We start from the raw sequence: 27,820 nt of genomic DNA, 5'->3' as shown, positions 1-27,820 counted from the left end.
TACCGAACATTTCTTGGTGGATTGCCCTATTCGTCCTCCACGTCTGGGAAACGCACACACGCACTTAGCTCACGTGGGTGTGGCGTCTCTTGGTACGAAGTCTGCTTCTCCACGTCTCACTGTGCCCATGCAGATTTCTTCTTCTGCCAACTCCTCCTTCTCAGCCGTGGCCTCTTTGGACTCTGGTTCTTCTGGAAATTTTATTCTGGCCTCTTTGGTGAATAGGTTCTGCATCCCGGTGACCCGTCTCGTCAAGCCGCTCTACATTTCTTCGGTCAACGGAGTGAAGTTGGACTGCACTGTGCGTTACCGCACAGAGCCCTTGCTTATGAGCATTGGACTGCATCACGAAAAAATTTAATTTTTCGTCCTGCCCAACTGCACCTCTGAAGTCCTCCTCGGTTTGCCATGGCTCCAGCATCATTCTCCCACCCTTGACTGGACCACCGGGGAGATCAAGAATTGGGGTCCTGCTTGCCGCAAGAAATGCATCACGTCTGCTCCCAGTCCCGTCTGTCGGGCCTCAGTGTCTCCTCCTGTGCCTGGTCTCCCCAAGGCCTATCAGGACTGTGCCGTGCCTCCTCATAGCCCCCATCCTGGTGACACTCTGCCCGGTGACATGCTTCACCCTTTGCCCCCCCTCCCCATTCCTTCTGAACTACCTGCCGCTGGTGTAGCTACCCAGGACTTCTTTTTGTTCCAGAAGGAGACTCAAGAGGCGTCCCCTATGTTCTCGTCTCATTTGAAGGGACAAGGAGACAAAAAGAGGGGGAGATCTAAGGGGGGGGGGGTACTGTTACGCCGAGCGCTCCGGGTCCCTGCTCCTCCCCGGAGCGCTTGCGGCGTTCTCCTCTCTGCAGAGCCCCGGTCAGACCCGCTGACCGGGAGCGCTGCACTGACATTCACGATTGGGATGAGATTCGCATAGCGGGACGCGCCCGCTCGCGAATCGCATCCCAAGCCACTTACCCGTCCCGGTCCCCGGCTGTCATGTTCTGGCACGCGCGGCTCCGCTCTCTAGGGCGCGCGCGCGCCAGCTCTCTAAGATTTAAAGGGCCAGTGCACCAGTGATTGGTGCCTGGCCCAATCAGTCTAATTAGCTTCCACCTGCTCCCTGTTTATATAACCTCACTTCCCCTTCACTTCCTTGCCGGATCTTGTTGCCTTGTGCCAGAGAAAGCGTTTAGTGTTGTCCAAAGCCTGTGTTCCAGACCTTCTGCTTTTGCTATTGACTACGAACCTTGCCGCCTGCCCCCGACCTTCTGCTACGTCTGACCTTGCCTCTGCCTAGTCCTTCTGTCCCATGCCTTCTCAGCAGTCAGCGAGGTTGAGCCATTGCCGGTGGATACGACCTGGTTGCTACCGCCGCAGCAAGACCATCCCGCTTTGCAGCGGGCTCTGGTGAAAACCAGTAGCAACCTAGAACCGGTCCACCGACACGGTCCACGCCGATCCCTCGCTGACACAGAGGATCCACATCCAGCTAGCCGAATCATAACACTGTTGTGGATTTGTGGTTGATTTCACCACTTTTTAAGCCTACGGGTAAGATTCCTGGTGAATGTGCAACAAGATCTGCATGTGATTTTTGCTGCACATTTGTGACAAGATCTACTTTCATCAGCTGCGATACTTGCTTATGACACTTCAGTCTGTCATGGTCAAAGTCATCGTGTAGCCCCAACCTTAGAGGTAGGGGTCACCTTAATCTAATATGGGCCATTCAGAATTGAGCTTGTATTTCCCACTGTAGGTTAGTAAATGATGCCATGGTTTTCATAGATATTCCCAATTGTATATAACAAATAATTTTTATACCAACATTAACACACAAAATACCCATTACATAGCAGAGCTGGGTATGACACTCCTTCTCTGTCCTGTGTTGATGAAGTTTGGGCATCGCTACCCCTTCCCTCTACTAATAATTTTTCACAGCTACACATAATTTGGATTTCCTTAGAAATAATCCTCTCAGTAATCCATGTCAATAGAACTGCAGTTATTTATAGACACTTCAAAGAGATTGCAAAAAAGCGTCTCCACGTGGTAGAGCAAGATAATTCCATAGTTCTTATAGAGGACGCAGGGTCTGGGGTACTGGGAGGGGGGGGGGGGAGAATATAGCAAGAAAGGTGGTCCTGGAATCTTAACACGATATCTAAAGAGCTCTAAGTCTGATTAGCATTATCATGCACTTGATCTGAGCACTATTCCAGTCTTTTGGAGGAGGCTTAAGCAGCCCTTAGGGTAATGGAATCTATTAATACAAAGCTTCCTTCCAGGTCTGGCTTTGTGTATTGTGTCCTCTCAGCCTCAGAGTCCATCGTGTCCTCTCAGCTTTGTGTCCCTCGGGTTAGGACCTGTAGATAACCACAGATAGCAGAGTTTGCTTCCGAATATGGGATGTCTATTTAGCAGTAAAATGCTTCGGCATAGCAGAGCGATGCCCTTATCTTGCCTTTCAAGAGCTGATGGGAATGAACAGGCAGCTGCTAAATATTTATGCATGCAGAAGAGGAGAAAATATTCTAGGGCACTTATTTCAAATGTCACAAAAAAACATCATCTAAAGAGGCAAAACGGGTGTTTTTCTGAGCTGCCATACATTTATCTTCACATACATATTTTTACAAAAATTAACAAGATAGTCAACATGGTGAAAGGGGTCGTGTAGTCATAATAAAAGATTTTTATCTGTCTTAAAAATAAATAAATAAATAAACAAAAAGTTGTAATCACTTTCCCAATCCCCTGTTGTTGACGTTCCAACCCTAAACACGACAAAGGTCCACGTGACCGAAACGCATCAGATCCTACGTGACCTCTAGCTGTGTGGATACTGTTTAATGTCATAATAAAGGATTAGGTTTTATGGGACCAATCAAGCTGGAACTCTTTCTCCATGGTTTTAGTGATTGCGGGACTGTGTTCCAGGTCATACATGCTGGATTTGCTCCAAAATCAAGGTAAGAGCTGTTACTCGTGTGCATTGAGAAATAACTGCTCGGCCAATCAAATGTCAAAATGTTTATTTCCCTAAAGTCAAATATCATAACACTTGATTACCCCCCCCCCCCCCAAAAAAAAGTTAAACCAATGTAGGAATTAGGGTTTGTCACATTAATCTGACTTATTTAAACATTTACCAGTTATTGATTTTGGCTGCAGAAGGTATTAAGGAACAATTCAGACTCTTGGCCCCTCTGGTTCACCCATGTACACTCAAAGTTGAAATACTATAATTTAAGTGGTTATCTAGGCTTTTAAAGTGATATTCACACATTGTAAAATCAAATAAAAGAACTGCCAGAGAATAGGTTAAAAAAAGCAGTTTAAAAAAAAAAAAATCTAATAATGTCTTCTTCTTAAAGGGGAACGCCGGTGGAAACATGTAGAAAACAAATGTTTTCAAATCAATTGGAAAGTTAACCCCTTCATGACCCAGCCCATTTTCACCTTCATGACCTGGGCATTTTTTGAAAATCTTACCACTGTCACTTTAAACATTAATAACTTTGGAATGCTTTTACTTATCATTCTGATTCCGAGATTGTTTTTTCGTGACATATTCTACTTTATGTTATTGGTAAAATTTCACTGATATTTGTATCCTTTCTTGGTAAAAAATTTAAAAATTTCATGAAAATTTTGAAAATTTTGCATTTTTCTAACTTTGAAAGTCTCTGCTTGAAAGGAAAATGGATATTCCAAATAAATTACATATTGATTCACATATACAATATGTCTACTTTGTGTTTGCATAAAAAAATTGACAAGTTTTTAGTTTTGGAAGACACCAGAGGGCTTCAAAGTTCCGTAGCAATTTTCCAATTTTTCTCAAGATTTTCAAAATCGTAATTTTTCAGGGCCCAGTTCAGGTTGGAAGTGGATTTTAAGGGTCTTCATATTAGAAATACCCCATAAATGACCCCATTATAAAAACTGCACCCCCCAAAGTATTCAAAATGACATTCAGTAAGTGTTTTAACCCTTTAGGTGTTTCACAGGAATAGCAGCAAAGTGAAGGAGAAAATTCTAAATCTTAATTTTTTACACTCGCATTTTCTTGTAGACCCAATTTTTGAATTTTTACAAGGGGTAAAAGGAGAGAAATCACCCTAAAATTTGTAACCCAATTTCTCTCGAATAAGGAAATACCTCATATGCGTATGTAAAGTATTCGGCGGGCGCAGTAGAGGGCTCAGAAGGGAAGGAGCGACAATGGGATTTTGGAGAGTGAGTTTTTCTGAAAGGGTTTTTGGGGGGCATGTCCCATTTAGGAAGCCCCTATGGTGCCAGAACAGTGGACCCCCCCACATGTGACCCCATTTTGGAAACTATACCCCTCATGGAATTTAATAAGGGGTGCAGTGAGCATTTACACCCCACTGGCGTTTGACAGATATTTGAAACAGTGGACTGTGCAAATCAAAAATTTTATTTTTCATTTTCACAGACCACTGTTCCAAAAATCTGTCATACACCAGTGGGGTGTAAATGCTCACTGCACCCCTTATTACATTCCGTGAGGGGTGTAGTTTCCAAAATGGGGTCACATATGGATATTTATTGTTTTGCGTTTGTCAGAACTGCTGTAACAATCAGCCACCCCTGTGCAAATCGCCTCAAATGTACATGGCGCACTCTCCCTTCTGGGCCTTGTTGTGCGCCCCCAGAGCACTTTGCGCCCACATATGGGGTATCTCCGTAGTCGGGAGAAATTGCGTTACAAATTTTGGGGGTCTTTTTTCCCTTTTACCTCTTGTGAAAATGAAAAGTATAGGGCAACACCAGCATGTCAGTGTAAAAAATTTATTTTTTTACACTAACATGCTGGTGTAGACCCCAACTTCACCTTTTCATAAGGGGTTAAAGAGGAAAAAGCCCCCCAAAATTTGTAAGGCAATTTCTCCCGAGTACAGCGATACCCCATATGTGTCCCAAAACTGTTGCCCTGAAATACGACAGGGCTCCAAAGTGAGAGAGCGCCATGCGCATTTGAGGCCTGAATTAGGGATTTGCATAGGGGTGGACATAGGGGTATTCTATGCCAATGATTCCCAAACAGGGTGCCTCCAGCTGTTGCAAAACTCTCAGCATGCCTGGACAGTCAATGGCTGTCCGGCAATACTGGGAGTTATTATTTTGCAACAGCTGGAGGCTCCGTTTTGGAAACAGTAGCGTACCAGACGTTTTTCATTTTTGGGGGGGAGGGGGGCTGTGTAGGGGTATGTGTATATGTAGTGTTTTTTACTTTTTATTTTAGGTTAGTGTTAGTGTAGTGTAGTGTTTTTAGGGTACAGTCACATGGGCAGAGGTTTACAGCAAGTTTGCCGCTGGAAGTTTGAGCTGCAGCGCAAAATTTGCGCCATCTCAAACTTGCAGCACTCACTGTAAACCTCCGCCCATGTGAGTGTACCCTGTACATTCACATTGGGGGGAGGGGGCAAACATCCAGCTGTTGCAAACTCCGAGCATGCCCTTTGGCTGTCCGTGCATGCTGGGAGTTGTAGTTTTGCAACAGCTGGAGGAACACTGGTTTGGAAACACTAAGTTAAGTAATAAACTTTCAAGTGTTTTGCAACCAAACTTAGTGTTTCCAAACCAGTGTGCCTCCAGCTGTTGCAAAACTACAACTCCCAGCATGCATGGTCTGTCAGTGCATGCTGGGAGTTATAGTTTTGCAACAATTGCAACAGCTGGAAGCACTGAGGTAGGAAACGGACAATGTTTCCCAACTAGTGTGCCTCCAGTTGTTGCAAAACTACAACTCCCAGCATGCCCAGACTGCCCAGGCATGCTGGAAGTTGTAGTTGTCTGAAGGATCAGATGTTGCCGAACTACAACTTCCAGCATGCTTGGGCAGTCTGGGCATGCTGGGAGTTGTAGTTTTGCAACATCTGGAGGTCCACAGTTTGGAGACCACTGTATAATGGTTTACAATCTGTGCTCTTCCAGATGTTAGAGAACTACAACTCCCAGCATGCCTGGACAGACTGAGCATGCTGAGATTTGTAGTTTTGCAACATCTGGAAGAGCACAGATTGGAGACCATTATACAGTGGTCTCCAAACTGTGGGCCTCCAGATGTTGCAAAACTACAACTCCCAGCATGCCCAGAAAGCCAAAGGCTGTCTGGGCATGCTGGGAGTTGCAGTTTTGAAACTCTCAGAGGCAGCAGTGAGATCGCTTTACGGCGATCTCACTGCTGCCAATGAAGATGCCGCACTGCTGCTGCAAACTCACCTCCGGGACGCAGCGCAGCCGGACCGCATGGAGGACGCCGGGACCGCTCGGGACACCGCTCGGACGGGTAAGTGACGCCGGGGGACGGGTCAGGGACACTTAGCAGAGCGGTGTGTGTCCCGATCCCCGTGATCCGGACTCACACACCGAGCTGCTAAGTATTCTGATAGCGAAACGCTGCTATCAGCTAGTCAGATTTGACTAGCTGATAGCAGCGATCGCTGGGGGGGGGGGGGGTGGGGGATGAAACCCCCCGTGGTTGCACGGTAAGATGGCTGGCTATCAGTGATAGCCACCATCTTTCCGGGCGCTGCGGGATGCCGCGAGTAGCGGCAGTAATGTTCATGACGTACCTGTATGTCATGGGTCGGGAACACCTTGCCACCCATGACGTACAGGTATGTCATAGGTCGGGAAGGGGTTAAACAGATTTGTAAATTACTTCTATTAAAAAATCTTAATCCTTCCAGTACTTTTTAGCTGCTGTATAAAACAAAGAAATTTGTGAATTTCTTTTCTGTCTGACAACAGTGCTCTCTACCGACATATGTGTCTGTGTCAGGAACTGTCCAGATTAGAATCATATCAACATAGAAAACTCTCCTGCTCTGGACAGTTCCTGACACGTACAGAGGTGTCAGTAGAGAGCACTGTGGTCAGACAGAAAAGAACTTCACTAATTTCTCTGTAGTATACAGCAGCTGATAAGTACTAGAAGGGTTAAGATTTTTAAATGGAAAAAAAAGAGAAAAAAAAAGAGAAGCGGCACTCCAATGGCAGAAAAAATGGTGTATTTATTCACCCATCAAGTCAATGCGACGTTTCAGCCTCACAATGAAGCCTTTCTCAAGCGTATATCTATCTATCTATATATATATCTATATATATATATATATATATATATATATATCTTATGTTAAAATGTGTGTGCACAAACTAAAACTGATGGGAAGAATAAGATGGCGAAAGATTTTAGTTTTCAGAGTAGTATAGGCCAGATATTTATATAATTATATTATTATAAGTGTTAACACATCCGCCACTGCTGTTTCTTTGATCTATGATGCTCTTTGTCTCAGCACAAGATATGCCTGTTCTGCCAATCAGGGTGGGTCACCAGTCATTGAGCGAGACGACTTTCTCAGTGTGTCAAGACAGGATCGGGAAGTGCTGATCACCAGGGATCAGGCACTGTTGGAATAGCAGTGGTGGAGGATTGTGCAGGTGAGCTTGGGTACCATCATTCACTATGTTAACTATTTTATTCAGATAATCTGTAGTTTATGGTAGTGAGCATGGAATCATGGAATTTAGAGTGCTGTTGCAAAAACTAGGCTCTTACTCCTTTAAAATATAGATCACGATATGAAGCCATAGAACATTTTAGACTTTCTGGATTATTTCACACTGTATTAACAGTAAAGGACTTTTCTGTTGATTAAAAAAAAATTTCAACAATATTTAATAAATTAATATTTAATAAAATAATATTCCAGAGAAAAAGAACTGGGTCAGTGGATGAAGTCAGGACACAGCAAGAAAATGTCATTCATAGATTTTAAAGTAATATGGTAGAAAGGCAGAAACCAATCCTCTTAATATAAAAGCTGCTCCTCTCCTGCACGGAGATAAGGAGATTTCGATTCTGTACACAATCCAGTGACATGGGGTACGAGGTCAAACATGGATGTAGGAGGGAGAGATCTGCAATCCCTGAACTGTTTTACTTATTACACTGCAGGAGACCCAAGAATTGACAGTCTTGACCAGACCTACAGTATATACTCTGACAATCATTCAGGGCTCCAGGAAATATGAAGGTGCAAATCAGATCCTTGACTCTTTCAGTTCATCCTTGTGCACTCAAAGTAATAAACAAAGAAAATAGCTATAAGGGTTATATATCTAAAAGGTATGTTATACAGACATATACACCCTGTTCCAAATTATTATGCAAATAATTAACCCCTTAAGAACACATTATGACCTTAAGGACTAGAGTATTTACACATCTGACCACTGTCACTTTAAATGGTAACTCTCATTAAAACTATTGCACTCCTTATGGAAAATAAAAAATATTTCTAATATACTTTGTTGAAAAAAAATGAAGTTTTCTATGTTTTATTTGTGCTTAAAAAAGCTCAAGAGCACATTTTACCCCAACTCATCCATAGATTTTGGACCGAAGTCCAAACACAGAAAGCACAGCCTGGAGTGCTGAGGGAGGTGTGTCCAACCAACAGCATATGGCAGTTAAGTGTGAGAGGAGCTATGATTGGGTGAGGCTGGACACACCCCCCTCAGCACTCCAGACTTCTTTCTGTTAGTGGTAAATTTTCGTAGATACAGTGGTCCCTTAACATACGATGGCAATTCGTTCCAAACGACCCATCGTTTGTCGAATCCATCGTATGTTGAGGGATTCGTGCAATGTAAAAAGTGCATTTAATACTCACCTGTCCCCGCCGCTCCGGACCACGTCCTCACCGCTCCCGATGCTGTCCCAGGGGCTCCCGATGCTGTCCCGCTGCTCCGGCGTCTTCTTCGGGATCCTCCGGCTTCTTCCGCATCTTCTCCGGTGTCCGAGCCTCGCTTTCTGGTGACGTTATAACGTTGGTTATACGGCCAGCACGGCATGCGCAGCGACGTAATAACAACGCCGGAAAGCGAGGCCTGGACCCCGAAGAAGATGCAGAAGATACCGGAGGATCGCGAAGTGGACTCGGAGCAGCGGGGATAGGTAAGTGAACCTGTCCGGGATGCTTAAACTGCTATCCAACAGCAGCTTAAGCATTTAGCGCTGTCGGATAGCAGTTAATGCGATGACCCCGACATATAAAAGCATCGTATGTCGATGCTGACATCGACATGCGATGGCCTCTGAGAGGCCATTATATGTCAATTTGATCATATGTCAGGGCATCGCATGTTGAGGGGTTACTGTACTTGCATCCATTTCATGAAAAATTTGAAAATTTTGCATTTTTCTAACTTTGCAGCTCTCTGCATGTAAGGAAAATAGACATTCCAAATAAATGTTATATTGATTCACATATACAATATGTCTACTTTATGTTGGCATTATAAAGTTGACATGTTTTTACTTTTGGAAGACATCAGAGGGCTTCAAAGCTCAGAAGCAATTTTACAATTTTTCACGAAATTTTAAAAATCTGAATTTTTCAGGGAGCAGTTCAGTTTTGAAGTGGATTTGTAGGGCCTTCATATTAGAAATATCCCACAAATTACCCCATTATAGAAGCTGCACCCCTCAAAGTATTCAAAATGACATTCTGAAAGTGTGTTAACCCTTTAGGTGTTTCATAGGAATAGCAGCAAAGTGAAGGAGAAAATACAAAATCTTCATTTTTTACACTCGCATGTTCTTATTCACCAAAAAGCGGAAAACAAGTAGGAAACACCTACCAACCAACACCCAGAGGTTTAGTGTTACAAAATAGATATACCCCAAAATATGGACACTAACACCAAAACATTTGTATATTAAAGTATATAAATCTTTATTAGTCACAAATAAAATAAACCGGTCAAAAAAATAAAGGGAACACAAACAACACAATGTAACTCCAAGTCAAATCACACTTCTGTGAAATTACACTGTCCACTCAGGAAGCAACACTGATTGACAATCAATTTCACATGCTGTTGTGCAAATGGAACAGACAACAGGTGGAAATTATAGGCAATTAGCAAGACACCCCCAATAAAGGAGTGGTTCTGCAGGTGGTAACTACAGACCAATTCTCAGTTTCTATGCTTCCTGGCTGATGTTTTGGTCACTTTTGAATGCTGGCGGTGCTTTCACTCTAGTAGTAGCATGAGACAGAGTCTACAACCCACAGTGCAGCTCATCCAGGATGACATATCAATGCGAGCTGTGGCAAGAAGATTTTCTGTGTCTGTCAGCATAGTGTCCAGAGCATGGAGGCGCTACCAGGAGGCCGGCCAGTACATCAGGAGACGTGGAGGAGGCCGTAGGAGGGCAACAACACAGCAGCAGGACAGCTACCTTTGCCTTTGTGCAAGGAGGAGCAGGAGGAGCACGGCCAGAGCCCTGCAAAATCACCTCCAGCAGGCACCAAATGTGCATGTGCCCAAAACGCCCAAATGAATGCCCGGCGGGGACCAAAATTCCCATGGGCGTATAGGTACGCCCTGGGTCCTTAGACTGGTTAAGTATCACAAAGAATAAATATTATGTTTTTCAGTATAACTCATGGATGGCATTTTGTCTCAGGGCTCTTTTGATCACTGAAAACAATCTCGGACACCTGTGATTGCCAGGTGAACCCAATTTAAGGAAAAACCACTAAAGGTGGGTGTTCCACATTATGAAGCAGAGCACTATTTTCAAGCAATATGGGGAAGAAAAAGGATATCTCTGCTGCCAAAAAGAGTGAAATAGTTCAATGCCTTGGATGAGGTATGAAAACATTAGATATCTCACAAAAACTTAAGCATGATCATCGCACTATTAAGAGATTTGTGGCTGATTCAGAGCACAGACGGGTTTGTGCAGATAAATGCAAATTAAGGAAGATTTCTGCCAGATCCATGCATCGGATCAAGAGAGCAGCTGCTAAAATACCATTACATAGCAGCAAACAGATATTTGAATCTGCTGGTGCCTCTGGAGTCCCATGGACATCAAGGTGTGGAGTCCTTCAGAGTCTTGCAGCTGTGCATAAACCTTCTATTCGGCCACCACTAAACAATGCTCACAAGTAGAGATGAGTCAAGTTACAGTGATTCGATTTGTCATGAACCTCGCAGCTCGGCATTTGCGAACTTTAGCCTGCATAAATAAGTTCAGCTTTCTGGTGCTCCGGTGGGCTGGAAAAGGTGGATACAGTCCTAGGAGACTCTCTCCTAGGACTGTATCCACCTATTCCAGCCCACCGGAACACCTGAAAGCTGAACTAATTTATGCAGGCTAAAGTCAGCAATTGCCGAGTCTAGAAGTTTGTGACGAATCGAATTACTGTAACTTCTCTCATCTCTACTCACAAGCAGAAACAGCTGCATTGGGCAGAAAAATACATGAAGACTAATATTCAAACAGTCCTGTTGACTGCTGAGTGCTGTGCAAACCTGGATGGTCCAGATGGATGGAGCAGTGGATGGTTGGTGGACAGCCACCCTGTTCCAACAAGGCTTTGACGTCAACGTCAGCAAGGCGGTGGTGGAGTCATGTTTTGGGCCAGAATCATGGGAAGAGAGCTGGTCGGCCCCTTTAGGGTCCCCGAAGGTGTAAAGATGGCCTCTGAAAAGTATGTGGAGTTTCTGACTGACCACTTTATTCCCTGGTACAGAAGGAAGAACTTTGTTTTCTTTAGTAAAATCATCTTCATGCATGACAATGCACCATCTCATGCTGCAAAGAATATCTCTGCATCAATGGCTGCTATGGGGTTAAAAGGAGAGAAAGTCATGGTGTGGCCTCCATCCTCCCCTGACTTCAATCCTATCGAGAACCTTTAGCACATCCTCAAGCAAAAAATCTATGAGGGTAGGAGGCAGTTTACATTCAAACAGCAGCTCTGGGAGGCTATTCTGACATCTTGCAAACAAATTCAAGCAGAAACTGTCCATAAACTTGCAAGTTCAATGGATGCAAGACTTGTGAGGGTGCTATCAAATAACGGGTTCTATGTTCAAATGTAACGTGACCTGTTAAAATGTTCAAAAAGTTAAATTGTTGTTAAAAGTTTGATTGAAATAGCTTTTGATTTCAGTAAATATGCTGCAAACACAACAAATTACAAATTTGACAACAGTGCATTGTAAGTTTTTTATATTTAATAAAAATACTGTTATCATTAGGAGGTTTGTTCAATAAAATTTGAATTGTACTATTAATAGTTGATAACATGAGAATTATGCTGACTATTATTTACATCAATTATTTAGGTAAATGAGAAAAATATAATTTGCATAATAATTTGGAACAGACTGTGCTGTATAGTTTTCACAGAATATTATGGGCCAGATGTATGCCAAAACGCTCAACAAATTCCCCTGGAACTCAACTCTTGGACTGCATTGCACCAGGGTGTCAGCAGATAAATGTGCACTAGTTAATAAATCCAGAAAAGCCTTTTTTTTTTACACCTTGAAGGTTGGGTCCCACACAGCGCATACAAAGCATATTTGATACTGCGAGAAATCTGCCGGGCAGCAGAAAATATACTGCATATGCGCTATGATCAGGCAGACAGGGCTTTTTTTAACAACAGCCCTGTGTGCACAATAAGGTTTAGCCTCCAAATCTCACTGCACACACATGCCTGGGGTGCGGAAAGCCACAGAATTGCAATTTTTATAATATCCCAGAAAAAAAAGAGTTAAAACGATTAAAAAGTCAGATCAATACCAAAATGGTACCGATACAAAAAACAGATTGTGGCGCAAAAAAATTAGCCCTCATAGAGGCTGGTATGCGGAAAAAAAAAAAGGCTACAGGGGTCAGAAAATCCCACGTACAGGTTATATAATGGCCAGAAATAGTGCTGCTTATCATGTACACACACAGAAAAAACTTTTCCAGAAAAGTCACCTGAACTGGTATGTTCTAAATGATAGAAATTCACATTTCTAATCCCTAATAAAGTCTACTGAGAAGAAAGAGACGCCTCTCGTCACTTGACAAAAGGGGTACTCCCCCCACCCCCCATCTCGGCTGCAGCAGCCCAGACATCCGGTGCATGGAGCAAACTTCGCTCCGTGTCGGATGACTGACGATGCAAGGCGGAGGCTTGTGACATCACGGCCACGCCTGCTCGTGAGGTCACGGCCACACCACCTCAATGCAAGTCTATGGGAGGGGGCGTGACAACACCCCCTCCTATAGACTTGCATTGAGGGGGCGTGGCCATGTTGTCACGAGCCTCCAGCGCTCTAAACGAACGCCGAGTGCAGCAGGGAGATTGAAGGGGTCCCCAGCCGTGGGACCCCCGCGATCAGACATCTTATGCCCTATCCTTTGTATAGGGGATGAGATGTCTAGGCGCAGAGTACCCCTTTAACCCCTTAAGGACCAAGGGCGTACAAGTACGTATTTACTCCCTGGTACTCAAGGACACTGTACGCCCGTGGTAATTTGAGTCCACACCGCGTGCAGGGCGGGGACCGGACCAAAGTGACTGCTGATATCTATGTATCCTGAGACCCCCCCCCCCCCATGTGTCATTCACACCGCCAATTTGTGGCGATTCCGGGTCATACGGGTCTCCGGTGACCCGCAAAATAAGAGGGATCGGGGTTGTACGAGACATCCACGATCCCCCTGAAGGGATAGGAGTGAGGTGGCAGGGGTGCCACCCCTCCTATCCTTGCTATTGGTTGTTCAGAAGCGACGACCAATAGCAGATCGGGGGTTAACATTCGGTTCTCCCGTTCTGCCCACCCACAGTAGGCCGTGCAGAATGGGGAAACCGACGGGTACCGGTGCCGAAGTCCTCTTACCCATCGGCTGCGGCAGCGTGCGGCGATCGGCAGCAGAAGAGGATGGCGATGCGGCTCCATGGATCCTACGGAAGCTGGTGAGCTGCCAAGCAACATCTGGAGGGCTACAGTTTGGAGACCACTATACAGTGGTCTCTAAACTGTAGCCCTCCAGATGTTGCAAAACTATAACTCCCAGCATGCCCAAACAGCAAAATGACCCGCAAAATAAGAGGGATCGGGGTTGTACGAGACATCCACGATCCCCCTGAAGGGATAGGAGTGAGGTGGCAGGGGTGCCACCCCTCCTATCCTTGCTATTGGTTGTTCAGAAGCGACGACCAATAGCAGATCGGGGGTTAACATTCGGTTCTCCCGTTCTGCCCACCCACAGTAGGCCGTGCAGAATGGGGAAACCGACGGGTACCGGTGCCGAAGTCCTCTTACCCATCGGCTGCGGCAGCGTGCGGCGATCGGCAGCAGAAGAGGATGGCGATGCGGCTCCATGGATCCTACGGAAGCTGGTGAGCTGCCAAGCAACATCTGGAGGGCTACAGTTTGGAGACCACTATACAGTGGTCTCTAAACTGTAGCCCTCCAGATGTTGCAAAACTACAACTCCCAGCATGCCCAAACAGCAAACAGCTGTCTCAGCATGTCGGGAGTTGTAGTTGCGTACCTCCAGCTGTTGCATAACTACATCTCTCAGCATGCCCTTCACCGATCAGTACATGCTGTGAGTTGTAGTTATGCAACAGCTGGAGGCACACTGGTGGGAAAATACTGAGTTAGGTAACAGAACCTAACTGAAGGTTTTCCAACCAGTGCGCCTCCAGCTGTAGCAAGAATACAACTCCCAGCATGCACGGTCTGTCAGTAATGCTGGGAGTTGTAGTTTTGAAACAGCTGGAGGTTTGCCCCCCCCAATGTGAATGTACAGGGTACATTCACACGGGCAGGTTTACAGGGAGTTTCCTGTTTCAAGTTTGAGCTGCGGCAAATTTTTCACCACAGCACAAACTCCTAGAGGGAAATTCACCGTAAATGCCTGCCAGTGCGAATGTACCCTAAAAACACAACTATACACTACACTAACACATAATAAAGGGTATCTCACGGCAGTGTTTCCAAAACAGAGCCTCCAGCTGTTGCAAAACAACAACTCTCAGCATTTCCGGACAGCCACTGACTGTCCAGGCATGCTGGGAGTTTAGCAACAGCTGGAGGCACTCTGTTTGGGAATCACTGGCGTAGAATACCCCTATGTCCACCCCTATGCAAACCCTAATTTAGCTCTCAAATGCGCATGGCGCTCTCTCATTTCGGAGCCCTGTCGTATTTCAAGGAAACAGTTTAGGGCCACATATGGGGTATTTCTGTACTCGGAAGAAATTGCACTAAAAATTTTGGGGGGCTTTTTCTCCTTTTACCCCTTATGAAAAAGGAAAAGTTGGGGGCTACACCAGCCTGTTACTGTAAAAAAATAAGAAATTTTACACTAACATGCTGGTGTTGCCCCATACTTTTTATTTTCACAAGTGGTAAAAGGAAAAAAAGACCCCCCAAATTTTTTATTTCTCCTGAGTATGCAAATACCCCATATGTGGGCGTAAAATGCTCTGCGGACGCACAACAAAGCTCAGGAGTGGGAGCGCACTATGTACATTTAAGGCCTAAAGTGGTGATTTGCACAGGGGTGGCTGATTTTACAGCGGTTCTGACAAAAATGCAAAAAAATATATACCCACATGTGACCCCCATTTTGGAAACTACACCCCTCATGGAACGTAACAAGGGGTATAGTGAGCTTTAACAGTCCACAGGTGTTTGAAGAATTTTCATTAAAGTTGGATGGGAAAATGAAAAAAAAAATGTTTTTTCACTAAAATGCTGGTGTGACCCTAAATTTTTCATTTTCACAAGGGAAAATAGGAAAAAGACCCACAAAATTTGTAACCCCATTTCTTCTGAGTAAGAATATACCCCATATGGGGATGTAAAGTGCTCTGCGGGCGAACTACAATGCTCAGAAGAGAAGGAGCGCCATTGGGCTTTTGGAGAGAAAATTTGTCCGGAATTGAAGGCCACGTGTGTTTACAAAGCCCCCATAGTGCCAGAACAATGGACTCCCCCACATATGGCCCCATTTTGGAAACGACACCCCTCATGTAATGTAATAAGGGGTATAGTGAGAATTTACGCCACACAGGTGTCTGAAAGATTTTTGTAACAGTGGTTCGTGAAAATGAAAAATGTAATTTTTCATTTGCACAGCCCACTGTTCCAAAGATCTGTCAAACGCTAGTGTGGGGTCTAAATACTCACGGCACCCCTTATTAAATTCTGTGAGGGGTGTAGTTTCCAAAATGGGGTCATATGTGGGGGAGGGGCTGTGCACCACGGGGGGGGGGGGGGGGGGCGCTTTGTAAACACATATGGCCCCTGACTTTCATTCCAAACAAATTCTCTTTCCAAAAGCTCAATGGCGCTCCTCCTCTTCTGAGCATTGTAGTGCACCAGCAGAGCACTTGACGTCCATACTCAGAAGAAGTGGGGTTACAAATTTTGGGGGTAATTTTCTCCTATTGCATTTTAGTGAAAACTACATTTTAGTGGGAAAAAAAATATTTTTTTCCTTTACACATCCTACTTTAACAAAAAGTCGTCAAACACCTGTGAGGTGTTAAGGCTCACTGTACCCCTTGTTACGTTCCTTGAGGGGTTTAGTTTCCAAAATAGTATGCCATGTGTTTTTTTGTTTGCTGTTCTGGCACCATAGGTGCTTCCTAAATGTGACATGCCCCCTAAAAATCATTTCAGCAAAATTTGCTTTCCAAAAGCCAAAATGTGACTCGTTTTCTTCTGAGCATTGTAGTTCGCCCACAGAGCATCTTACATCCTAAAATGGGGTTACAAATTTTGGGGGGCATTTTCTCCCAGTACCCTTTGTAAAAATGGTAAATTTGGGAAAAAACGGCACTTTAGTGAAATTTTTTTTTCATTTACACATCCGACATTAACGAAAAGCCGTCAAACACCTGTGGGGTGTTAAGGCTCACTGGAACCCTTGTTATGTGCCTTGAGGGGTGTAGTTTCCAAAATGATATGCCATGTGGGGTTTTCTGCTGTTCTGGCACCATAGGGGCTTCCTAAATGTCCCTCCAAAAACCATTTCAGCAAAATTCACTCTCCAAAATCCCATTGCTGCTCCTTCCCTTCTGAGCCCTCTACTGTGCCTGCCGAACACTTGACATACACATATGAGGTATTTCCTTACTCGATAAAAATTGGGTTACAAATTCTGGGGGGGGGGGGGGGGAAGGGGTTCTCCTATTACCCCTTGTAGAAAGTCAAGAACTGGTTCTACAAGAACATGCAAGTGTAAAAAATGTAGATTTTGAATTTTTGCCTTCACTTTGCTGCTATTCCTGTGAAACACCTAAAGGGTTAACAAACTTTCTGAATGTCATTTTGAATACTTTGAGGGGTGCAGTTTTTATAATGGGGTCATTTATGGGGTATTTCTAATATGAAGGCCCTTCAACTCCACTTCAAAACTGAACTGGTCCCTGAAAAATTCAGATTTTGAAAATTTGGTGAAAAATGTAAAAATTGCTGCTGAACTTTGAAGCCCTCTGGTGTTTTCCAATAGTAAAAACATGTCAACTTTATGATGAAAATATAAAGTAGTCATATTGTATATGTGAATCAATATATCATTTATTTGGAATGTCTATTTTCCTTACAAGCAGAGAGCTTCAAAGTTAGAAAAATGCTAAATTTTCATTTTTTCCATAAAATTTTGGAATTTTTCACCAAGAAATTATGCAAGTATTGACAAAAATTTACCACTAACATAAAGTAGAATATGTCACGAAAAAAAAAATCTCAGAATCAGAATGAAAAGTAAGCATCCCAGAGTTATTAATGCTTAAAGTGACAGTGGTCAGATGTTCAAAAAACACTCTAGTCCTTATGGTGAAAATGGGCTTGGTCCTTACAGGGTTAACATCTAGTTTATTAGCCAGAAAAGACTGTTAGCATCAAAGCTGTAATGTGAAGCTCCAGGGCCCAAAGCAAAAACTATACCATGGCCAACACCTATAATGTTCCATTTTTGTAATACTGTTGTCTTCTTATGCATCAGAGAGGGCTCTGAGAATCAGGGTGCAATTGCTGCCTTTGCCCCCTCCCCAGGTTCTTCCCTCACTGGGTCAGAGGGACCCTGTCACTTCATTCTAGAAATTGTCATTGAGGTCCTAGCTCTGTGACCCCAGCCAGCAATGTGTGTAATAGGATTTTATATCCATGACCTTCTCCCCACATCCTCCACCATTGTAAGTAAGCCGTATATAGACAATATAGTTAACATCCTCAATATTTTCACACTAAATCAGGCGCTGTTTCCCAGGAGCTATTTTTCCACACTTTTTTTTTAATTCTATAAATATTCAATGAAACAGTAGTCAGGAAGAATAACAGATTTGCATAAATTAGCATGAAAGATTATTCAGCGCCAACATAACAACAGTGCCCCAAGTGGCTGAAGAACGATCGAACAGCTAATGTAATTTTTGAATACAGCATCCAGATCTGTCGTCTCCAACCACCAACTGTAGTGAGACTACAACTACCAGCATGCTTTGAGTCTGGCATGTGGCAACAATAATCCCATGCTTACATACATCTTGAATAGCAGCGGATTCTATCATGTTATACACTTACCGGTTTCCCAAGATCACTTTGCAGACCTGGATGGGACATGTAATATATATCAGAGTTTCCAAACAGTGTGGGCCCCCAGCTGTTGCTAAACGTCATTGCCTATCATTCAATGACAGAATGTTTGTCCTGACAGTTCACCTGATGCAAAACTACATCTCCCATCATGCCTTGACACCTTTCATGCAATGATAGCTCTTTAGCTGTTGAAAAACTGTGACTTTTGAAATGAATGCGAAAGGATACATACGTATACCACACTGAGCTATGTGACCTTAGGCCAAACATTAATACATGCAACAAAAGACCATCGTACACGGGTTCTTAGCTTTAACCCCTTAAAGGACAAGTCTCATGTCTGACAGTACAGAAAACCTATTACCTAGCCAAGTTTTAGATCCCAGGGCGGCATCTAAAAGTCCCGAAATAAGCTTTCTGGTTGCTGATTGGGACCACTGTGGTGAAATTGCAGGGTCCAAATCAGCTCAATGGACGGGTAGAGGTCTCTTACCTTTCTCCATTCGGACCAATTGACACTCCAGGCAGCCTCAAGTAATAAAGCACCGATAAGGGTGCATTCACACCACATTTCAGCCATACGGCCGCCGGATCCGGTGTATCCCCTTCATTTAAATGAGCCGGCCCGGAATCAGATTGTCACTCTGGTCGTCTCCTTTTTGCACCATATCAGTTTTATTGCCGGACTGAAAACCGCGGCGTACCATGATTTTCAGTCTGGCAACAAAACCGGCTCATTTGAATTAATGGGATGTGTCGCTGTCCCATGGGGATACGGGATGTATGGCTGCCGGATCAATGCTGATCAATGCTGTGCAATGGGACAGCATTGTCAAGTGTATGGAATTGAAAGATTGCAGGTAAAATCCCTCATAAAGATTAAAAAATGGTGAATAAATGTAAAATAAATGTGAATAAGCCCCTTCCCTAAAAAAAGTGTTAATCACCCCCTATTCCCAATTTTCAAATAAAAATAGACATAAACATATTTGGTATCACTGTGTGTAAATGTCCGAAATATTCAAATATAACATTAAAGGGGTATTCCAGGCAAAAACTATTTTATATATCAACTGGCTCCGGAAAGTTAAACAGATTTGTAAATTACTTCTATTAAAAAATCTTAATCCTTCCAATAGTTATTAGCTTCTGAAGTTTTCTGTCTAACTGCTCAATGATGATTTCACGTCCCGGGAGCTGTGCATGATGGGAGAATATCCCCATAGGAACTGCACAGCTCCTGGGACGTGAGTCATCAGAAAGCAGACAGAAAAAAACAACTCAACTTCAGAAGCTAATAACTATTGCAAGGATTAAGATTTTTTAATGGAAGTAATTTACAAATCTGTTTAACTTTCCGGAGACAGTTGATATATAAAAAAAAGTTTTGGCCTGGAATACCCCTTTAAAAAAAAACGCACAGGCAATAACAGAAAAGTAAATAATAAAATACGAAAGTCCAGCAATACATATTTTTGGTGACTTCAGATATCATAAAAAATTATTAAAAAGTGATCAAAAGTCACATCAAAACAGAAATCACTGGGGGTCCCAGCGTGTACCTTTAAAGCAGTGGTCTCCAAATGGTGGTCTCGGTTTGCAGCAGAACTACAATTCCCAGTTTTGCTGTATCTGGAGGGTGCACAGTTTGGAGACCACCGCTTTAAAGGTACATTACTTGGCTCTGCTACGTTTGTGCGTAAACAGTATATAGGGATATAGCGCCATCTATAGACAACTATAGGATAATACATCATTTCAAAAAAAATTCATTATTTGACAAAAATAGAATAAAATCCTTTAACTTATTTTCTGTGACTGAAAGTGCCTAGCTATTTTCTTACTAAGACTCCATGCTGTTCTTTTCATACACAAACAAAAAAAACACACGCTAGAGGCCAAAATTCTATTATGGTTTCTATCTATTTCTGTAAATAGATAAAGCACTGGTAAAAGCACTGGTAATAAAACCGATGTCCACTGCATTCAGCCATAGTAATGGACGCCATTTTTAAGAAGTCTCCATTCATTCCTTAGATTGACTCCGCTAAGATGGCTCCGTCTTCCCCCTAGTGCTCACCTCTATGGTTTACCCTATGACAGCCACGCAGGAAGTTGCGTCACGTAGAGCGCAGTGCATTGTGGGATACGTTGTGGTGTCGCTTCTCAGCAGCGCTGGAAAGTAAAAGATGGCGGCCTCCTCGTCTTCGGGAAGCGGCCCTGGACCCTCAGGATCCGGTAACCCCGGTGGAGCCTCAGGACTAACTGCGTCCATTACCGGCACCATGAACAAGAAGAAGAAGCCGTTCCTGGGCATGCCGGCCCCGCTGGGTTATGTGCCGGGTCTGGGCAGAGGGTGAGAGCCTGGACTGGGGCTGTGTGAGCTTTTCTGTGAGGGCATCTGGACTCATTGGTGTTGTGAGTAGAGGAAGGGTTTGGCACCAGTGGTATGGTGTATTGGGGGGGGGCTGCAGAGGACAGCACTGGTCATGGTGAGGGGCTGCAGAGGATAGCACTGGTCACGGTGAGGGGCTGCAGAGGATAGCACTGGTCACGGTGAGGGGCTGCAGAGGATAGCACTGGTCAGGGTGAGGGGCTGCAGAGCATAGCACAGGTCAGGGTGAGGGGCTGCAGAGGAAAGCACCGGTCACGGTGAGGGGCTGCAGAGGATAGCTCTGGTCACGGTGAGGGGCTGCAGAGGACAGCTCTGGTCACGGTGAGGGGCTGCAGAGGACAGCACCGGTCACGGTGAGGGGCTGCAGAGGATAGCACTGGTCACGGTGAGGGGCTGCAGAGGATAGCACTGGTCACGGTGAGGGGCTGCAGAGGATATTACCGGTCACGGTGAGGGGCTGCAGAGGATAGCACCGGTCACGGTGAGGGGCTGCAGAGGACAGCACCGGTCACGGTGAGGGGCTGCAGAGGACAGCTCTGGTCACGGCGAGGGGCTGCAGAGGACAGCTCTGGTCACGGTGAGGGGCTGCAGAGGACAGCACCGGTCACGGCGAGGGGCTGCAGAGGATATTACTGGTCACGGTGAGGGGCTGCAGAGGATAGCACCGGTCACGGTGAGGGGCTGCAGAGGACGGCACCGGTCACGGTGAGGGGCTGCAGAGGACAGCACCGGTCACGGTGAGGGGCTGCAGAGGATAAGGTTTATGCAGAGATAGAAACACAGTGATAACTTCTTACAAAAAAAACAGCACCTCCTCTGTTCTCAGGTTGTGTGTGGTATTGTCACTCAGTTCTATTTAGGTGAATGGAGCCAAGGTGTAAGAGAACACAAAACCTGAGGACAGGGATGGTGCTGTTTTTGGAAGAAATTAGCTCTGTGTTTCTATCCCTGAATAACCCCTTTAATAGACAGCGTACTGACTTTTTCCCCTCTTGTCTCCCTTTAGTGCTACAGGTTTCACCACTCGTTCTGATATTGGTCCTGCTCGTGATGCCAATGATCCGGTGGATGACCGCCATGCCCCACCAGGGAAGAGAACAGTGGGCGACCAGATGAAAAAGAATCAGGCAGATGATGATGATGAAGATCTGAACGACACAAATTATGATGAGGTGATTATAGCAGGCCGCGTACACTCCAGAGGCCGCGCACACTCCAGGCTGCCCTGATGAAGTGTCCCCCTGATATCTAGAGAGATTAAATATGTCTCTTCATTGTTATAACTGTCTCTCTTCTTCTGTTTTGTCTCAACCTTCAGTTTAATGGTTATGCCGGAAGCTTGTTCTCCAGTGGCCCCTATGAGAAGGATGATGAGGAAGCTGATGCCATTTATGCTGCCCTGGACAAGAGGATGGATGAGAGGAGAAAAGAAAGAAGGTGAGGTATCTATAATATCGGGCGCTGATGTGATTTGCCCTGTGCTTATTTCATCACCATGTAATATGTCAGAGACAAATAGATGAGACCTTTCAGAATGGAAAGCCCTGTGTACAGAACTGCTTATAGGGGAGATTTCCTTAAAGTGGCTGCCCCCTATGATGTATGTTTTACCAGGTTAAAAGAATATGGAACGAGAAGCTCATCACCATCATTGTGCAGATCAATGGGGAACCCATGGTCAGGCCTGCATGTCCTCAAACACTTGTGGTTGGGGGCTTAAAGGGGTTATCCAGGAAAAAAACTTTTTTTTTTATATATCAACTGGCTCCAGAAAGTTAAACAGATTTGTAAATTACTTCTATTAAAAAATCTTACTCCTTCCAATAATTATCAGCTGCTGAAGTTGAGTTGTTCTTTTCTGTCTGGCAACAGTGCGCTCTGCTGACATCTCTGCTTGTCTCAGGAACTGCACAGAGTAGAAGAGGTTTGCTATGGGGATTTGCTTCTACTCTGGACAGTTCCCGAGACACGTGTCATCAGAAAGCACTTAGACAAAAAAGAACAACTCAACTTCAGAAGCTCATAAGTACTGAAAGGATTAAGATTTTTTAATAGAAGTAATTTACAAATCTGTTTAACTTTCTGGAGCCAGTTGAGATAGAGATATATAATATACATTTTTTCCTGGATAACCCCTTTAATTGTGAATTTTTTCATAAACTTTTTTTTTAGCTTCCCTTTCTTCCTTGGCTATTTTCATTAATGTCTTGTATGCAGTTTTAGATTACTCGGCTTAGTTTGTTTCCATTAATAAGACATTGATATAATAACATCTGTCTTTTTTTTTTTTTTGCCAACAGAGAGCAGAGAGAGAAAGAGGAAATTGAGAAGTACCGTATGGAAAGGCCCAAAATCCAGCAGCAGTTTTCTGATTTAAAGGTAAGCAAATCTGGATGCCGATATGGTAATTGTAAGAACGTCTGTCTCATGGAAACACAGTGGTTCATTTTCTCGGACAGGAAGTAGATGATAACTTCCACTGTCGGCCATATTGTGAGGGTCTTTCCTCTCAACACTAAAGGTAGCTATGTTCACATAACACAGTGGTGAACAACTTATCCCCTATCTTAAGGATAGGGGATAAGTTGCAGATCGCGGGGGGTTCGACCGCTGGGGCCCCCTGCGATCTCTTGTACGGAGCCCCGACAGCCCGCATGAAGGGGGCGTGTCGACCTCCGCACGAGGCGGCGGCCGACACGCCCCCTCAATACAACTCTATGGCAGAGCCGAAGCGCTGCCTTCGGCAATCTCCGGCTCTGCCATTGAGATGTATTGAGGGGGCGTGTCGGCCGCCGCTTCGTGCGCGGGTCGACACCCGCTATCTGGCTGGAGAGCCGGGGCCCCTGTACAGAGAGATCGCAGGGGGCCCCAGCGGTCGGACCCCCCGCGATCTCAAACTTATCCCCTATCCTTAGGATAGGGGATACGTTTTTCACCACTGGACTACCCCTTTAATATTCAACACGCCTAATGCTTCTCTCCCCTACATTATCTGTTAGGGGAATGTTAGGAGGCTCCAATACATTTTAGATCAGTGTTTCCCAAGCACGGTCCTCAAGACCCCTCAACAGGTGAGGTTTTCAGGATTTCCTTAGTCTTTTACAGATGATATAACTATGGTCAGTGAATCAGGTATCACCATAGTTATATCATTTGTAAAAGACCAAGGATATCCAGAAAACATAACCTGTTGGGGAGGGGTCTTGAGGACACGGCTTGAGAAACACTGTTATAGATGGTTTTCTGGTCTTGTCAAAATCAGTAGGTTTAGCCAACACATATCTGGTATGTATGGGGCTCTAAGACCTGCTGATTAATAAACACAGTTTTCAGAAATCTATGACCTGCAAACTGCCTTTGTTCTAAGGAATATGTCAGCCTCCCAGCAAAAGCTTATGGGCTCTGATAAATTGGGATGAAAAGTGTCAAGTCATGCTAACTTTACTCCTAACAACCACAAAGATACATTTAAAAAATGGATCAATTTCCCATGTAGATGTATATTTTGGGACTGAGTCAAGCTGCTACTACACCTTTTATTAGTCTCCGATATATTCTGTTCACCATTAAATATGGGACTTGAATATTTAGGGGCGAACCTAGTGTTTTAACTACTTAAGGACACACGCTGTGAATGTACAGCACTGCAGTGAGTTATTGCACAGTGCCATACATTTGAAAGGGTCTTTGTAAAGTACAATTGGTCCTGTAAGAAACAAGCCCTCAGTTATGGTTCTAAAAGATGAGGTGGAAAAACAAAAATGCAAAAATTAAACGGGACTGTGTCCTGAAGGCAAAAAGAGGTTTGTCCTTAACCCCTTGGGCGCGGAGCCCATTATAACCCTAAGGACGGGAGAATTTTTTGCACATCTGACCACTGTCACTTTAAACATTAATAACTCTGGGATGCTTTTACTTTTCATTCCGATTCCGAGGTTGTTTTTTCGTGACATATTCTACTTTATTAAACATACATGATTAAAAACATTAAAACAAGGGACAGCAACAGAACAGACAAATCATGGCTGGTCTCCCTGAGGAAGCCTTCACGGCGAAACGGCGTTGGGGTTTGGCGTGCTGCATAGGGGTATGTGTTTACTACATTCTGATCCGTCGCTTTGCTGTGGTAATTCATGTTCAGGTTACTATCTGACACCGCTCTTGATGTGGTGGGCTTTCTTTCCTTTGCCTCACCAACATCTCTCTTACCCAGCTCAGTGACGGATCAGATTAGTGCAGGCCTTTTGTTAAAGTCCTGCTTTTTTCCACTGTATCACTTTTGTTATGTGCAATAGTATCTGGATGTGGCCAGAACACCTACTGTTTACATATTGAAGTGGTTATATTGTTTATATCTATTATATGCTGCATTTTTTGCAGCCTTATAGATTGCACAAGTCACCTTAATACAGTATTTATTTGCACAAAAATGTATTTGCACATTTTCCATGTACCTACCTATATAGCAGCCATGATTTGTCTGTTCTGTTGCTGTCCCTTGTTTTTTTTTTTTTTTTGTAAATAACTCTTGTTGAAGTTTTATGAAATGTATAAACAAATTACATCTGCATATGCATCCGCATTGAAAGAGCGAGCAGTAGTTGCCAAACATAGAGCATTGAGAGGCAATACAATCCATATATCAGCGTAACCAAACAAGGTAACTAAGGAACATACAAACTTGGGTACACAGTGGTGCCAGATTTATGAATTATGATATATAAGCTATTCTAGGTATTGTAAGTAGTCTGTGATGTTGTGTAAAATATGGAAGAAAAAATGGAGTTGTACTCAGTAGGATAGGAATGTAAGTAAGGTCGCTATTCTCAGATGCACAGTGAGCGGTTATAGTACATTGCCTATGTGCCTTACTCGAGCCAAAGTTTGTCTATACAGTGAGACGACGCTCTCAAACGTCCCCATCTTTTCTCAAAACGTTGTGTGTTATGGGAGCCTAGCGCAATGATTTCTTTCATAAGAATAAGTAGTATTTATTTTTGCAACAAGAGAGTCAATCGTAGGAGTGTTGGCAGTTTTCCAGTGACTCACTAGGGCTGTTTTCGCTACCGTACATATAATGCAATATATATCTCGGTCCACCACAGGCAGGGAAGATAAGTGTACAAATAGCAAAACTGATTGCGGTGACCAGGGGGCATTCATCCCCAGGATATTCTTTACTAGGTTCGCACAGGCTGCCCAAAACTGCTGAACAGAGGTGCAGGTCCATAGTATGTGATATAGTGTTCCCCTACAGCCACATCCCCGCCAGCATTTATCGGACGTTTGTGGGTATATCAAGGCCAGCTTATCTGGAGTGTAATACCATCATAAGATTGATTTAAAAGCAGACTCCACATGGGAGGAGCATTGTAGGGCTTTGTGAATGTGATGAAATGTTTGTTGCCACTCTGACATAGAGAGGGATATGTGGAGGTCCCTTTCCCACAATCTCAAGGGGTATGGTTTAGATTCTAGCTGGGTTTGCGATAGGGCAGTATATATCGGTCTCAGTCCCTTGCGGGGAGACGCTAGGAGATGTATAGCGGAACCATCTGGATCCCCTTGTGCAGGGGCTAAGCAATAGAAAAAATGTCTGAGTTGAAGAAATTTTATAAAATTCCCGTTTGGGGAGACCGTATTGCTGAGTCAACTCAGAGTAGGGCTTTAACACCCCATCTTTCAGTAGATGCTTGATCTGGGTCTCTCCCTTCAAAATCCAAAGGGATAAATCCATATTGGGGATCTGAGCCTGTATAAATGTAAGCGGAAGGTCTTGTTTTAGCATTGGTATTAAGTTGGTCGTGTGGTTGATGAAAAACACCCATGCCATATAGGACGCCTTAACCATAGGGTTCGTTAGTAGGGGTGCCGGCGTGTTCCAAAACGGGGCATACAACAAATCTCTTACCGTAAACGGAGCCACTGAAAATTTTTCGATGCCTATCCAGGGGAGAGAGTGTCTGTTGCACCACCAGCACTTAACCATAGAGACCAAGGTAGCTATGTAGTAGAAATGTAGGTTGGGGACACCCAGCCCCCCTGCCAATTTGGGGCGAGATAAAATAGTTGAGGACAGCCTGGGTTTCCGGCCTGCCCACACGAAAAAAGACGGGGCTTTTTGTGCACAAGAGAGAAAGTGTGCAGGAAGAATGATGGGGAGTGTGCGAAACAGAGGAGTTTTGGTAGTAAGAACATTTTGTAAGTCGCCACCCTTCCTACCCATGAGATCTCCGACTTAGCTAGCCTATCCATTTCTAATTGCATGGAGGACAGTTGCTTTTCGTAGTTATCCGTGTATAGTAGCTTGATAGGAGAGGTGTATGCCTTAGTATTGAAGGTTGGATGTGCGCCAGTCAAATGGGTATTTGTCATTAAGTGCAGATAACTTCATCAAAGGGAGATTGATAGAAAGGGCCTGAGTTTTGGTGTCATTAAGATGGAAATACGATAAAGTGCCATAAAAAGCTGTCCCTTGTTTTAATCATGTATGTTTAATAAAGATTAACATTTATTTGGACTTATTGTCCTGGTGTGTTTATGGGAATGTGTCTATTGTAGCAACACACCAGCTGTTGAGTTACGTTTACATAGCCCTATCTTTTGTATCATATTCTACTGTTAGTTGTAAATTTTTGTTGATACTTGCATAATTTCTTGGTGAAAAATTCCAAAATTTGAAGAAAAAAATAGAAAATTTAGCATTTTTCTAATTTTGAAGCTCTCTGCTTGTAAGGAAAACAGACATCCCAAATAAATTTTATATATTGATTTCACATATACAATATGTCTACTTTATATTTTCATCATAAAGTTGACATGTTTTTAGTTTTGGAGGACATCAGAGGGCTTTAAACTTCACCAGCAAATTTTCCAATTTTTCCCAACATTTTCAAAATCGGAATTTTTCAGTGACCAGTTCAGTTTTGAAGTGGATTTGAAGGGTCTTCATATTAGAAATACCCCACA

General features: G+C 44.0%; 1 protein-coding gene and 1 long non-coding RNA gene across 2 annotated transcripts in view; one reads left to right on the top strand and one right to left on the bottom strand.

The window, feature by feature from the left end:
* LOC130297110 (uncharacterized) overlaps positions 1-20,325 on the bottom strand; it is a 28,504-nt gene extending 8,179 nt beyond the window's left edge. Inside the window, exon 1 of the long non-coding RNA XR_008849397.1 lies at positions 20,301-20,325. This is a non-coding gene — a long non-coding RNA (uncharacterized LOC130297110). The remainder of the gene's footprint in view (positions 1-20,300) is intronic.
* Positions 20,326-20,558: 233 nt separating this feature from the next.
* Positions 20,559-27,820, top strand: part of PRPF6 (pre-mRNA processing factor 6) — a 43,714-nt gene continuing 36,452 nt past the window's right edge. The window contains exons 1-4 of the mRNA XM_056549370.1: positions 20,559-20,812; positions 21,858-22,023; positions 22,170-22,288; positions 23,152-23,230. Coding sequence (XP_056405345.1) covers positions 20,646-20,812; positions 21,858-22,023; positions 22,170-22,288; positions 23,152-23,230 — 531 coding nt within the window. The 5' untranslated portion in view covers positions 20,559-20,645. The remainder of the gene's footprint in view (positions 20,813-21,857; positions 22,024-22,169; positions 22,289-23,151; positions 23,231-27,820) is intronic.

The sequence above is a fragment of the Hyla sarda genome, chromosome 12 (assembly GCF_029499605.1).
Source record: "Hyla sarda isolate aHylSar1 chromosome 12, aHylSar1.hap1, whole genome shotgun sequence".
Taxonomy (NCBI): Eukaryota; Metazoa; Chordata; class Amphibia; order Anura; family Hylidae; genus Hyla; species Hyla sarda.
The sequence above is the reverse complement of the archived record's forward strand: the minus strand, read 5'-3'. Positions and strand labels throughout refer to the sequence as shown.